This window comes from Capsicum annuum, chromosome 1 (genome assembly GCF_002878395.1).
Source record: "Capsicum annuum cultivar UCD-10X-F1 chromosome 1, UCD10Xv1.1, whole genome shotgun sequence".
Taxonomy (NCBI): domain Eukaryota; kingdom Viridiplantae; phylum Streptophyta; class Magnoliopsida; order Solanales; family Solanaceae; genus Capsicum; species Capsicum annuum.
The window spans coordinates 157,814,468-157,828,300 of record NC_061111.1 but is presented as its reverse complement, the minus strand read 5'-3'; the positions used below and the strand labels follow the sequence as shown (position 1 = coordinate 157,828,300).

Here is a 13,833-nt window from a genome sequence, read left to right as displayed (position 1 = left end):
TATGCCAAGTGGTATCTTAAGAACTAGCTACTTGACATTTGACAACAAAAAACTATCATTTTATAACAAAAAACTATTTTATTGATTATTTAAATATTTAATATTAGTTCATGTTTCATATTGTGGTTAAAAATAATTAAGATTCATTCCTATTGGATGAAAACTCATATGATTTTTTAATTATTTTTTATTAAGATTAGTATTTACTTATTTCATATTATTTTATATTTTATTAATTATTTATTTATTAAAGTTGTTTTGTTAATTATTTAAATATTCAATATTATTTCATATCTATATATATAATAAAGCAAAATAGTCTAGCAAAAAATTATGCCAAGTGATATCTTAAGAACTAGCTACTTGACATTTGACAACAAAAAACTATCATTTTATAACAAAAAACTATTTTGTTGATTATTTAAATATTTAATATTATTTCATGTTTCATATTGTGGTAAAAAATAATTAAGATTCATTCCTATGGGGTGAAAACTCATATGATTTTTTAATTATTTTTTATTAAGATTAGTAGTAAATTATTTCATATTATTTTATATTTTATTAATTATTTATTTATTAAAGTTGTTTTGTTAATTATTTAAATATTCAATATCATTTCATATTGTGGTAAAAATCAATTCTTTCAAAAGTTGTATGTATTGTTATTATTGTTAAAACTTATGACACTACAATCCAAATTTTGTCAATTAATTATAATCAAACAATTTATATAATAAATATTATAGTCATTTTAAAATAAAAAATATTGAAAAAAAATGTCATCCCTCTAAGTATGTAACCAATTTAAATAATGAGATTATATTAAGAGTCACAATTGGATTAATCAATTAGTAATCAAGCAACTTATATAAAAGAAGATTATTATGACCAAAAAGTCATTCCAATTTTTTTTAAAAAAAATTATGAAAATAATGACATCCCTTGAAGTATGCAAACAATTAATTTAAATAATATAAATAATATTATAAAAATAATGTTTTGAAATATATACTATTTTAAAAATATATATGGAGTAGAAAACAATGTTAAAAATTAGTTAGGATTGACTACTATAGTACTATTGTAGCAGTAAATGTATTTCAAATACATAATTAAATTCTCTTTAAATAATAATAGTTTAGGATGATTCCTTAATTTAAGCCACTTAATTATGGAGGAAATCAATCACGCCGTACATGATTAGGATTTATATTAATTATGTTTTGGAGTCAATTAGAATGTAAATCATCAATTACATTATTTTCTATTATGAAATATATTGTGATCTTATTAGAATTTAGAATTTTTTTAAAAGGTTAGTGTTACACACGGAAAGATCTTATGGATATGATTAGGCTAAAGTAGAGGTAGTATATAACCTCTCTATATGGAAAACTAAAGTTAAGGTATAGAGTTCAAACGAAATTCTTATTTTTAAATAATTATTCTATTAAATATGGTAAATTTTATGGAGAAAATATTTTATATATTGAAAGATGTAATGTTTTTTTTTTTTAAATGCAATTAGATGTAAAAGCTGATAGCCTTTTTAAGGTAGACATTTACCATTTACAAGTCACCACAAATATTTCATTGTCCTATTGATTCAAAATTTGACATATCGTTATCAATCATTTTTATTTTTCTTAAAAATCTATCATGATTTATGTAATTTTAAAGCACACATATACTTATTATAAACTGTTGAAGAAAAAAATCAAGACTATAACATGTGAGTTTGCCATAGTTTCTTCTTCTTCTTTTTTTCTTTCGATGTTTGAGTATCTCTACTATCTAAATTTTTTATCTGAAATGATCATAAAAATTACAGTTTTAAATTTGATTAGTTGCACGTTTTACTGAATAAGTAATTGATAACGAGAATTTTTTCTTGTTGCAGGTTCAATTATATTTAGCTTACAAATGCATATCATATTAACTCTTTAGCTATCATGAACTGAAAAGACAAGAAAATAATTACCAAAATAGCGATCAGTTTATACATCAAATCAAGTTGGATATATAGGTGGGTGCTTCTTACTACTTTATATTTAATTCTATATTAGAATTTTCACTTATGCCTTTTTTCTTCTTATTTTTTGAGTGTTTTTTAAGGAACTAGCCACTTGGTATTTTGGCAAAGAAGTTAGCCTAAAATTAAGTCAAGTGGCATATTGAGAACTAGCCACTTAGTATTTTGGCAACAAGAATCTATTGTAACATATCGTTATCAATCATTTTTCTTTTTCTTGAAATTCTACCATGATTTATGTAATTTTAAAGCACGCATATACTTACTATAAATTGTTGAAGAAAAAAATTAAGACTATAACATGTGAGCTTGCCATAGTTTTTTTTTTTTTTCTTTCGATGTTTGAGTATTCTACTATCTAAATTCTTTATGAGAGATGATCATAAAAAATGTACTTTTAAATTTGATTAGTTGCACGTTTTACTGAATAAGTAATTTATAACTAGAATTTTTTCTTCTTGCAGGTTCAATTATATTTAGCTTACAAATACATATCATATTAACTCTTTAGCTGTCATAAACTGAAAAGATAAGGAAATAATTACCAAAATAGAGATCAGTTTATACATCAAATCAAGCTGGATATATAGGTGGGTGCTTCTTACTACTTTATATTTAATTCTATATTAGAATTTTCACTTAAGTTTTTTTCTTCTTATTTTTTGAGTGTTTTTTCAGGAACTAGCCACTTGGTATTTTGGCAAAGAAGTTAGCCTAAAATTAAGTCAAGTGACATATTGAGAACTAGCCACTTAGTATTTTGACAACAAGAATCTATTGTTGGCAACAAAATTTATTTTGGTGATTATTTTAGTGAATAATCAATTAGTAATCAAGCAACTTATATAGAAAAAATTACGATGACTAAAAAGTCATTTCAAATTAAAAAATATTTCAGTAGAGATGTCATTCCTTAGAATATTTGAACAATTAATTTAAACAACACAAATAATAATATTATAAAAAGTAAATGTTTATGATTTTACTACAATTGAGTAAATCAAGAAAATATTACAAAAAATCATTTAGTAAATAGTAAACATGTAACTTATATGAATAAGATTATAATAACCAAAAATTTATTTCAAAATAAAAAAAATATTATGAAAAAGATGTTATCCCTTAAAAATATACATCATTAATTTAAATAATAATGTTATTTAAAAATATTTATGATTTCACTGCAATTTAGTAAATCAAAAAAGTATTACGAAAAAAATTAATTTAAGAATAACTAATTAATAATCAAGTAACTTATATGAAAAAGATTATTATGACAAATAAGTCCTTCCAAAAGTAAAAATATTATGAAAAAGATGTCATCACTCAAAATGTGTATATAATTAATTTAAATAACAATATTATATAAAAAAACAACATTTATGATTTGATTACAATTGACTAAATTAAGAAAGTATCTAGAAATATCAATTAAGGGAATAATCAATTATTAATCAAACAACTTATATGAAAAAAAATTAGGATAAATGACCTTCTGGACCTCTGTACTATGTCGGTTTTGTAAGTTGGACACTTCTACTTATATGTTTGTCATCTGAACCCTTGAATCCATTAAAAAACAATATTTTGCACCCTTTGACCGTTGACCTTGTCTATGTGGCATTGAAATGGTGACTAGGATAAAGAGAGTGTAGCCACTCGCCTGGAGTGCGAGTGGGGGTCAATTTTTGGCCAATTTTACATTAAAATAATTAAAAAAAATAAAAATAATATTAAAATTTTAAAAGGGTCCTTTTTTCTCTCTCCATCTTTTCTAATTTAAAATATTTTAATAAAATTTAAAATAATTTTAAAATATTTTTACAAATTTAAAAATAATTTTAAAATATTTTTAATTTTTTTTTTTAAAATATTTTTTCCCTCCCCACCCCACCCCAACACCCGTCCAGCCCTTCCCCACCCCCACCCCAGCTCGTCCCTACCCTATACCCTACCAACCTCATCCCACCCCACCTCAGCTCCGTCCCCACCCCCCACACCTCACCAGCCCCATCCAGTCCCTCCCCATCCCACCCCCAGCCCCCACACCCCACCCCAACACTCTTTCAGCCCCCCCACCACCTTCACTTTTTATTTTTTATTTTAATTTTTCCTCAATTCAATTCTTTTCATTTTTTTTGAATAAAAATTTAAATTTGAAATTTTTTTTTTTTGAGATTAAAATTTAAATTTGAATTGAAAGTGAGTGATAGTGAATATTGAAAAAAATTAGTGAATTTCGCTCGAAAAAAATTAAACTTTTTGTGAATTTTTTAAAGATATTCAAATTTAAAAATCAAAAATTTATTATGTTTTGTATATATGAATTTATAGTTAAAAATTTAAATTAGTTGGAGAGAAATTTTAATTATTTGGAATGAATTTGATATTTAATTTTTGAGCAAAAATAAAAACATGATTATTCAAATTTTTCTACAATTATAAATTTTTCTTATTTAATTAAATTAATTTTAATATTTAATTTGTTATTTAGCATTTTAAAAATGACTTGAAATTTAATGTAATACTTTTTTTAATTTTTTAATTTTTTTATGTTTTAATTTTTTTAAATGATGTGGCAGCTGACGTGGAAGATGAGGCAGACGTGGCAGCTAACGTGGGGAGAGTGTGTTACACTCATCAAAAAAAGATTTAAAATGTTTCTTTTTAGTGGGTTCAGGGGTCCAGATGACAAACATGTAAGTAGAAGTATCCAACTTACAAAATCGACATAGTACAACGGTGCAGAAGTTCATTTTGCCAAAAAAAAAAAAGTAACAATCAAAGAGTTAATCCAAAATTAAAAATATTATGAAAAAAATGTGACCACTCAAATCTTTGGACTACAAAATGGAAGAAATTTATTTCAATATATTTCAAGTAATTTTATTTAAAAAATATGCATTCATATTTATTGGAAGGATTTTCATTTGATATATTTTAAGTAATCTATGTTTAAAACAATATGCACTCATATTTAATGAAAGGATTTTCATAATTGAGAATAACTATCATTGAATAATAATATTATCATTCTATATTAGGAAATGAATAAATGATAGTCTTGAATTTAAAAGGAGGGTAGATTGAAAATAAATAAATATTAAATTTTTATAAAAATGAATATTACTACACAGAAAAGATTACATAATATTTATTGAAAATAACTACAAAAATTACATAGTCCTAATTAATATTTGAAGTCAAATAAAATTTTGCCTTACAAAGTAATTCTTTAGTTGACCAATTATATAACTTTATATATGTCTGTAAGAATAATTTTGGATTTTAAAATAATCAAATTTGAAAAAGATACTTCGTTTTAATGAACAAAAATTAATTTAAAAAGATTAAATTATCTTATATAAAAATTGAAACGTGTAGATCAATAAAATAAATTAGGAATAAATATTTCTTAATAATAAAAATATCAATAAAAATCTATAATAATTTTTATATGATGAAACGTAGGTGTGAGTTACTAATTATATGCAATTGAAGTATTACCATAAAATGAATATTTATATGACAAAAAGTATTTATGATTTCATTCAATGTAAATTAAGGAAGCATGACAAATTTGATTGAAAAATATAAATATAAAATGAATAATCAAATAACAATTATATACATGTATATGGAAACGAATATCGTACCAATTGCAATTAATTTAGAAGTTTTAATGCCATAACAATTTACCATTGTATAAAAAGGTTACACTCAGTAAAAGATAATTAATTTCTGCCATAACATATTGGAAAAGATGAATTGTGCAAATAATTTCTGCCACAACTTATTTTGTCGTGATTATTGCTAGGATCTCAATTTACTTTGAGTATAGATTTTTCTTAATTTATCAAGTCAACTAAATATACAGGTTATGTTGCATATTCATTTTATTTTCTATACGTTGTGAAAATTTTATGAGCCAGTATTCATGTACTTTATGTTTTATAAAAAGTATAATCTATACTCTTTGAAGATTTAAGTTAGTGATCTTTTATATGTCATACATTTTTAAAGACTTAAAAAAGTTTATCTTGATCGAAATGTGCAATGAGAATTTTAGCAATAACATAAAAATTTACAAGTTATACATTAAATATGAAGAAACTAATATTGATATTAGATAGTTGATTTTCTTGCGTTGCAAATATTGTTGCTTTAGATTTTAGTGAGATAATAATGTGATTTCAAAAATCAATAAATTATGATACTAAATTATTAATTCATTATATTTCTTTATGTTAGGATTAATACTTGATTTGTCTATACTATATTTTTATATGGTATAATTAATAATTAATTTGTAAATTAAATTGTGTAATTTTAATAGTATATTAAAAGTTTTGTGATATTATATTAGTAATGATAGTTAAGTGACCTTAGTAAAAAAATGATAGTTGTATAACTATCTATGAAATTTACTCGACACTAGAATTACTATCTCAAAAGCTATATCTCGAAGATCAAAATTTGGGTGAGCATCTCGTGGCTGATGCTCAATGGGCAATGCTCAAATTCAATAAATCAAATACTAATGAATATTGATTTTTTCAAATTCATTATATTTAAATTTTTACTGCAAATATTACTGTACTTTTACGTAGCTTATTATTCTAATGAGAAAGTAAAGGTCATTTATCATTTGTTATTTATAAACATTATGCTACAAACTTTCTTATTTTTTGTTTTAGTTGATATAAACAGACAATGAGTTCAATCATGTTTATCTTTATATTTGTAACTCTAATTTTAGAATATTTTAGATCTTTTGGTGCAATAATTATTTTGATCTACTTTGTATAATATAAAGGATAAAGATGAATAAGATTAATATCTTATTATACTGATGAACATAATTGTTTTATTATTAGTTGAATGTTCTAAGATGGGAGAGAATTCAATTTCGATAGGGATTAATATTTATAATTTCATTCAAATTGAGTAAATTGAGAAAGTATGATGGGGTTGATCGAAAATAGAATTGAAGAGTGAATATTCAAACCTATGAAGAACTATACCATTTATCCGAAACAATAATATACGATAAGATTCATTAATATTTGTTGGTCCATTATCATAAGAGAATAAGTGAACATTGTTAAATCGTGCAAACAGAATAGAACTTTAGATAATGTTATAAGTTATTTATTGAAAAATTGATAATAAAAAAATACGAGAGAGGAAAAATTGACTATTATTGAAACTTTGCTCAAAATATTTGCCTTGATGCAAAAATATTTTAAATTTATAAAAAATACACTATGATGAAGATTGTGCAAAGGAATACAAAATCTAGTTTGAAAGAAAATTCTATTAAGACAAAAAAAGAGAAGGGAAAACTCCTTTCTTCCTCTTGATAAGAGGGTGCAAATTAAGATATTTAAATATAAAAGAATTTAAATTTCAAGTTAAAATTTTACAGAAAAGTCTCGTGTGCATAACTCTAAAACATATATTTCATTAGTTCTTTGTTTTTCTAACCAAATTTAGAAGTAAGTCCTTAACTAATAATAATTATGTTAAATATGCATTTTTGTTTGTAATTATATATTTTTTTACAACATAAATCAATATAGATCACAATATTATCTAATATTCTCAAATAATTATATTACAATATAATATTATTTGCATGCAAATACTAACTTTTGAAAGAAATGTTTAAGTTTTATGTAATTAATGATATTAAGTTCAATATTTTAATAGTTATTTTTGGTATTGCATAAATTTATTAATTTCAAATGTGTGAACGATATTGAATAAATTTTTTATTATATAAAATTAATAAGATAATAATATCTATAATAAATTTCATTTAATATCGATCACGCGAGTACAAATACTAATTTAATTTAAAATAGAAAAGAAAATACTCGAAAGATGATTTTGTTTATTGTGTGATTTTTTAATTAAGAGCAAAAAGTTCAAATTTTTTAAGAGTCTTCACATAATGTAGATGTAGATTATAGATGTTGATTATTAAAGCTCAATTCTTTATTGAAGTTATTTTTTTATTTTATTTTAAAATAAAATAATAAAAAATAGGCCATTTTTCTCATAAGAGTCCTATTAGTCAATTTTTTTAAAAATATTTTAGCCCTTTTCGATTTCCAATATTCAAATATTGAAAATGGATTACTCAGAAGTTCCATGAGGTCATCGTTCTCGCCAAACAAATTTCGCAGGGTAATAAATTTTTCTTTTTAATAAAACAATCGAGTCCGTGGTGGTCTAACTCCCAAATCAAGTGGGTTGCCATATGGAAATGCGTATCTTTTCGTCTTCCACTTTCCGCCAAATGTCTGTAACCGCCGCCGTACCTCCTTCAACTTCCACCATGTCCTCCCCTGCAACTTCCTCCTCCTGCTCCTCCTCCTCCTCCACACTCGATCTTAATGCCAGAAGAAAGTCGATCAGTACATCCTCCTCCTCCTTCATCAGCACACACAGATTCAAATGCATCATTTCTAGATCCTTCCGGAGCACTTCTTATCCTTCTCCCATCAGGGTCAGACACCTCTCTCCAGTCATGGAATGGCAAGATTGCACGTACGTTGACATCCTCTTTTTATATCAAAATACTTGTTTAGAACTGAGATTTTGATTCGATTTTGCGATTTACTTGCCAAATATGTGGTTGTGGATTACTATTTTCCTATTTTAGTTGTCTTTGAGTTTTGATGGATGCAGGGTCAAAATGGAAGTAGATGTGCCGACTTCAGTTGCTTATAAGTGCTATTCTGATCATGGGGCTATTCCTGAATGGATGCCTTTTATTTCATCTGTAAAGGTGCGCAATGCCATGTTAGTTGCCGGTCAGCTACCTGCTGCATACTCATTCAAATGTTTTCAATCATACTTACTACCTTCTCTTTGCTATTAAACTCTTTAAGGTCTGAACGACTGTTGACTAATCTTTTTGTCTGTTTTTTCAGAATGATGCATTTCAGTATTGCTCCATTGCTCATTTTATTTGATTGTGTTTGACTAGATGCGGAATTAAGTGCCATTGGTTGACTGGTTAGTCGTGGAAAAAAATGTTAAAAGTAGTGATCGGAAGTGTTAAATGTAATACTGTTAGGATCGTTTGGTACATGGGATGGAGTAAGATATCGTTGGGAAATCCCACCTTCTATATGGTATAGTAATCCCACCATTTTAGTATAAATGGTGGGATAAAATAATCAGGTTATTAGCTAGTACCTCAAACTAAACGTGAGATAAAGTTAATCCTAAATTTTGTCTCGGGATTATTATTCTAATCCCACTTACCAAATGACATCTTCAGAAATTAGTCTGCTAGAGAGAACTCTTGATATTGAAGTCTAAAATTAAGTCAAACGAATTTAAAATTCTTGAATGTTATTAGGGGAATGATGTTAGACATTTTGGGGACTTCTAAAATGGAAAGAGTGTCATATAAATTGAACGGAGGAAATATTACCTTCTCTTTTGCAATTTCTTTCCAGGATGTTAAGTATTTTTGCTATATTGCTGGCTTCTGTGCTAGTAGTGTCCTGCATCCTGAATTACTTCTCTTTGTCATCTCGAGCATCTCTTCATCTGTCTCATTGCCTGCTTCACTTAATGAGTATCGTTGGCGGATTTTTGTTTGCACTTTGGATATGAAAAAACCATTCACCGAAAAAAAATTGAAGCTGAATTTGGAATTATAATTTACGGCGTCTACATCTAGTTCATTGATTATTTCAGACATCCATTATACAGCCTCACCTTCTGAATCTCATTCTAAGTGAACTTGATGTTAGACTCTCTTGCCAGATGGTGGAGGATAAGCCTGACTTATCTAGATGGTCACTGAAGTATAAAGCTTTTGGGCAGGATCTTGAATATTCATGGCTTGCTCGACATATGCAGGTAAAATACCCCTTCAGTAAGCACTTCCATGACTTTGCTTCTTTATTTCTAAACTTCAGCTTTCCTGCAGAATGTGGTATTGCTACTCATTTTTCCCCATTTTACAGCCTACTCCAAACCAGAAGCTCCACTGGAGATCTGTGGAGGGCCTTCCTAACAGGTTTTCTGCATCTTAGTTTACTGTTTATTGATATCCAAACAACACATCTACTGAAAGTCACGGATTTATTTTCTTCAATTAGACCAATATGCCATAGATAAAACCCTGAAAGTTTACTTTGGTATCGGTGGCAGAATATTTCTGGTTTCATATCTCGATGAGGCAGTTGGCAACTACAAAATAGCTTGAAATCTAATGTTTTCTGATCAATTCTAAGAACAAATAATCATTGACTCCTAGTATTATTGCAACTCATCAGCAGTTTTATGATGAATTCCTTATCCAAATTGCAGGGGAGCTGTGCGATTTTTTCCCAAAGGCCCATCATCCTGCATCATACAAGTGAGAATTTTACTTATAACAACTTTGTCCTTTTCCTTTAGACTTCAACTTATCTTTATTAAACATTAATTTCTACAAAAAATACTTATGGGATAATTTGGAAGATTCACATGCAGGAAGGGGCAGAAAATGTTATTGCACTTTTTCTTCTAGTTGCGTATAGGCAACACAAAGTTGAGAATATGTTTTTGACAGAAATGGCTATATCCTTTTGATCTTCGATTGCTCAAAATTGATTAGTGCTTTTCCTTTTTTCAGCTAACAGTTTCATATGAAGTGCCTCTATTGTTGGTTCCAGTGGCATCAGTAAGAACTCTGAACTCACATATTAGAAGACGTATTTCACATTGTTGTTTAGAAGTATGCAATCATTATTGAGGTTGCAGATTTATTATGATAGCAGAGGGTATGATTTTCAAGTTTCACTTTATAATTTCATCTATTGTCCAGGCATTGAAACCTTTTTTTGAAAACCTGCTGGCACAAGGGTTGGAACGCTTTGCAACATTTGCTAAGAGCTACTCAGCTGACGTGCACCTAAATGATTTATAAACTAATTTCATGCCAGTAATGGTTCTCTGTCTCTTGCTTTTTGCGTTGGGGAAGAAGCAAAAGAATTGTACAATTATGGGGAATAGATTTTTAAATGAGCAAAATATGAACTGTTAAGTTCTTGGATATTGTACTAGATATAAAACCATTAAGAAATTAAGGGGTCGTTTGGTATCAGGACAATTAGTACAGATTTGCAATGCAAGAATTAGTAATGCAAGAATCGTAGTGTTTGGATTGTTTTTGATCAAGCGTTTGGTTCATGGATCTGTTTTCAACATTATTTCCATTAAGAAATTAAGGGGTCGTTTGGTCTCAGGACAATTAATACAGGTATTTGCAATGCAATAATTGTAGTGTTTGGATAGTTTTTTATCAAGTGTTTGGTTCATGTATTTGTTTTCAACATTATTTTGTAGTGATAGAAATAAATTGCAATCACAAATAAAATATGAAGAAACAAGATTTTTTTATTGCTAAATGATATGAGTACAATTATGTTCCTTTCTTAATTCTTCTCTCTTGATTTTCTCCGTAATCTGAGGGTCGTTAGTAGCCTATTTTTCAACTGTTAGAAGAGTTGGATTTGATCATGAAAGGAGTATTTGGATTTTGTTGATCTCGTATTTGATTATCAAGAAAAGAAAGTTTTGATATATTTTTGAGAAAATTCCATGAGTTATATGGGATTATGGAGATATTTGATCTCTTTATGAATATTCCATGAATTTGTGGGATATTGGAGATACCTCTTTAAGAGAATATTTTTTCTTTCATATAGGCAATTTAAGGTTTAGAATAGAGTAGCCACCAAGTTAGGTTTAGGGTAAAGTAGCCTTCAAGAACTCTAATAAAAATTGGATACTCCTTGTAGAGTCCACAAAATTTCGATGTCTACAAATGTCCCCTACTTCAAGGCTTGTCGGAGTGTAGAATTAATGAAACTCAAATACGAGTGTTGAAGTATTCATAGAATTTCCGTCTTTGCGGTCTTGAGGCTACAAATTTGTAGATCTGATTTTTGAGAGAAAAGATGAAGGGCAAATTTGGTGTCACGCCCCTAACCTAGCCTAGATAGGGTGGACAAGAATTGTATAAGCATCAACTATGTGGCTGACATATATACTATGCGGAGAAGTTACAATCTACAAATAATGATTAAAGGCTATGTACAACTCAATCCTATCTCATTGAATATTTATTTGATATAAATATGTGGAACTATGACCACGTATGAGAATTTATCTCGGTCTACGAAGCCTCTAAGAGATTATAACTGTACTAGAGAAGGTGGCCGGGGCAGGGGCCCTACATATCCAAACTATAACTAGAAATACGATTAAATAGTACTCGACGTTTAATAGCCTCAGATAAGAGAGGAGCTCACCGACTGCTTTGGTGAATACAAACAAGTGCCTAGTATAGAAGTCTGCTCATCAATATACTTGATCCTGTATTTACAGAAATACAGTGCCCCCGAACTTAGGGACGTTAGTACATATAAAATATGTACTAGTATGTAAAGCAGACAGAATAACAAGTAAATATATAAGGATGCTCAATGAGTCAAATAATAGAATGAGCAACTGCGGACGACTGAATACTAGAAACTCTTATATGAAACTATAACCTATGAAAGAAAGGGTGACAAGTACACCATATAAGACTATTACCTATGTATCTTCCTTATTAACTTATCATGTAACCGCTTATGAGTAAATCATCTTATTAAGGGCCTAGTAATTTGCCTAAGTGATGTCCTGTGCTCCACTTTTAATACAAATAATCATATAATAGCCCACCAAGGGCATTCTATATCAAATGTACCATATGTGTTACCAAGATACTCCTGACTATGATTTTATATGTATAACTGTAATCGTGGTTTGATATAGGGTATGCCCCTCCTTGGGGCTCACTATAAGGGTTTGTCTGCAGGCCATATGTGCCATAAATTGGCTCGAGTCAGGGGCACCCCAGCTGACTCCAAATGCAAATGATGCCACAAGGACGGATACGCCACAATGTTTGGGTTCACGGTAGTGGTATGGTCATAACTCTGTGCATAGAATTACGTCGCGCGTGTGCCAAGCAAAACCTAATACGCTCTCTCTATGATGGTAAACCTTTAACATATACTGCCTTAAAGGCCCAAGTAAATTATAATGATAGTTATTTAGCCAGTCAGATAGTATTCCATATACTACTAACTTCCTTAATATGATCCATCTATTTAAACGCTAGTTCTTTCATTATGTCAACTTATAATGCGTCGCTATGTGGTCAGCTATACTAGTGCAGCTATGTTATGGCCATTTACTTTAATTTATAGAATGCGACACCTATATACCATGGGTCTTCTAAGAATTTCTAATGAATACGAGCATTATCAGGCGTAACTCTATTAATACTTGGCTTGACAAGAGAAACATAAATATTGTGACTTCAACAAATAAATGCAGAAAGTGTGAAGGCGAGAAATTTCAAATGGAACAGATGTATAGATATTGAGGGCATATTAGGCATGTAGTTGTGTGTTAAACGTATAGGAAGTGAAGGCTCTATTCACCTATTCAAGTAGGCTATATTTGACTCTTTTAGGAGAAACAAGTGACAATAGATCGTGTCTTAACAACGAAGGAGATTTTTGCTTTACATACCTTAATTTCGAATCCCACAATATATAACAGGCTGTCCTTTTATCTTGCAGTAAGAAATCCCGAGGACTTCATAGATGAAGTAGATTTGCGGTTCCAAACGATCCAAAGATTCCATCTACATAGTCATAATTTATTCACATCATACTCAACTATAAAGTTAAACAATTAGATCATTACGATATTTTATCGAACACCTAGTG

General features: G+C 28.3%; 1 protein-coding gene across 1 annotated transcript; it reads left to right on the top strand.

The window, feature by feature from the left end:
- The first annotated feature begins 8,149 nt into the window (after positions 1-8,149).
- Positions 8,150-11,301, top strand: LOC107840484. The gene is made up of 7 exons (XM_016684362.2): positions 8,150-8,590; positions 8,732-8,831; positions 9,824-9,919; positions 10,027-10,079; positions 10,373-10,421; positions 10,680-10,727; positions 10,872-11,301. Exons 1-7 carry the CDS (start codon positions 8,301-8,303, stop codon positions 10,971-10,973), a joined length of 738 nt encoding a protein of 245 aa, XP_016539848.2. The 5' UTR covers positions 8,150-8,300; the 3' UTR covers positions 10,974-11,301.
- The last annotated feature ends 2,532 nt before the right edge of the window (positions 11,302-13,833 follow it).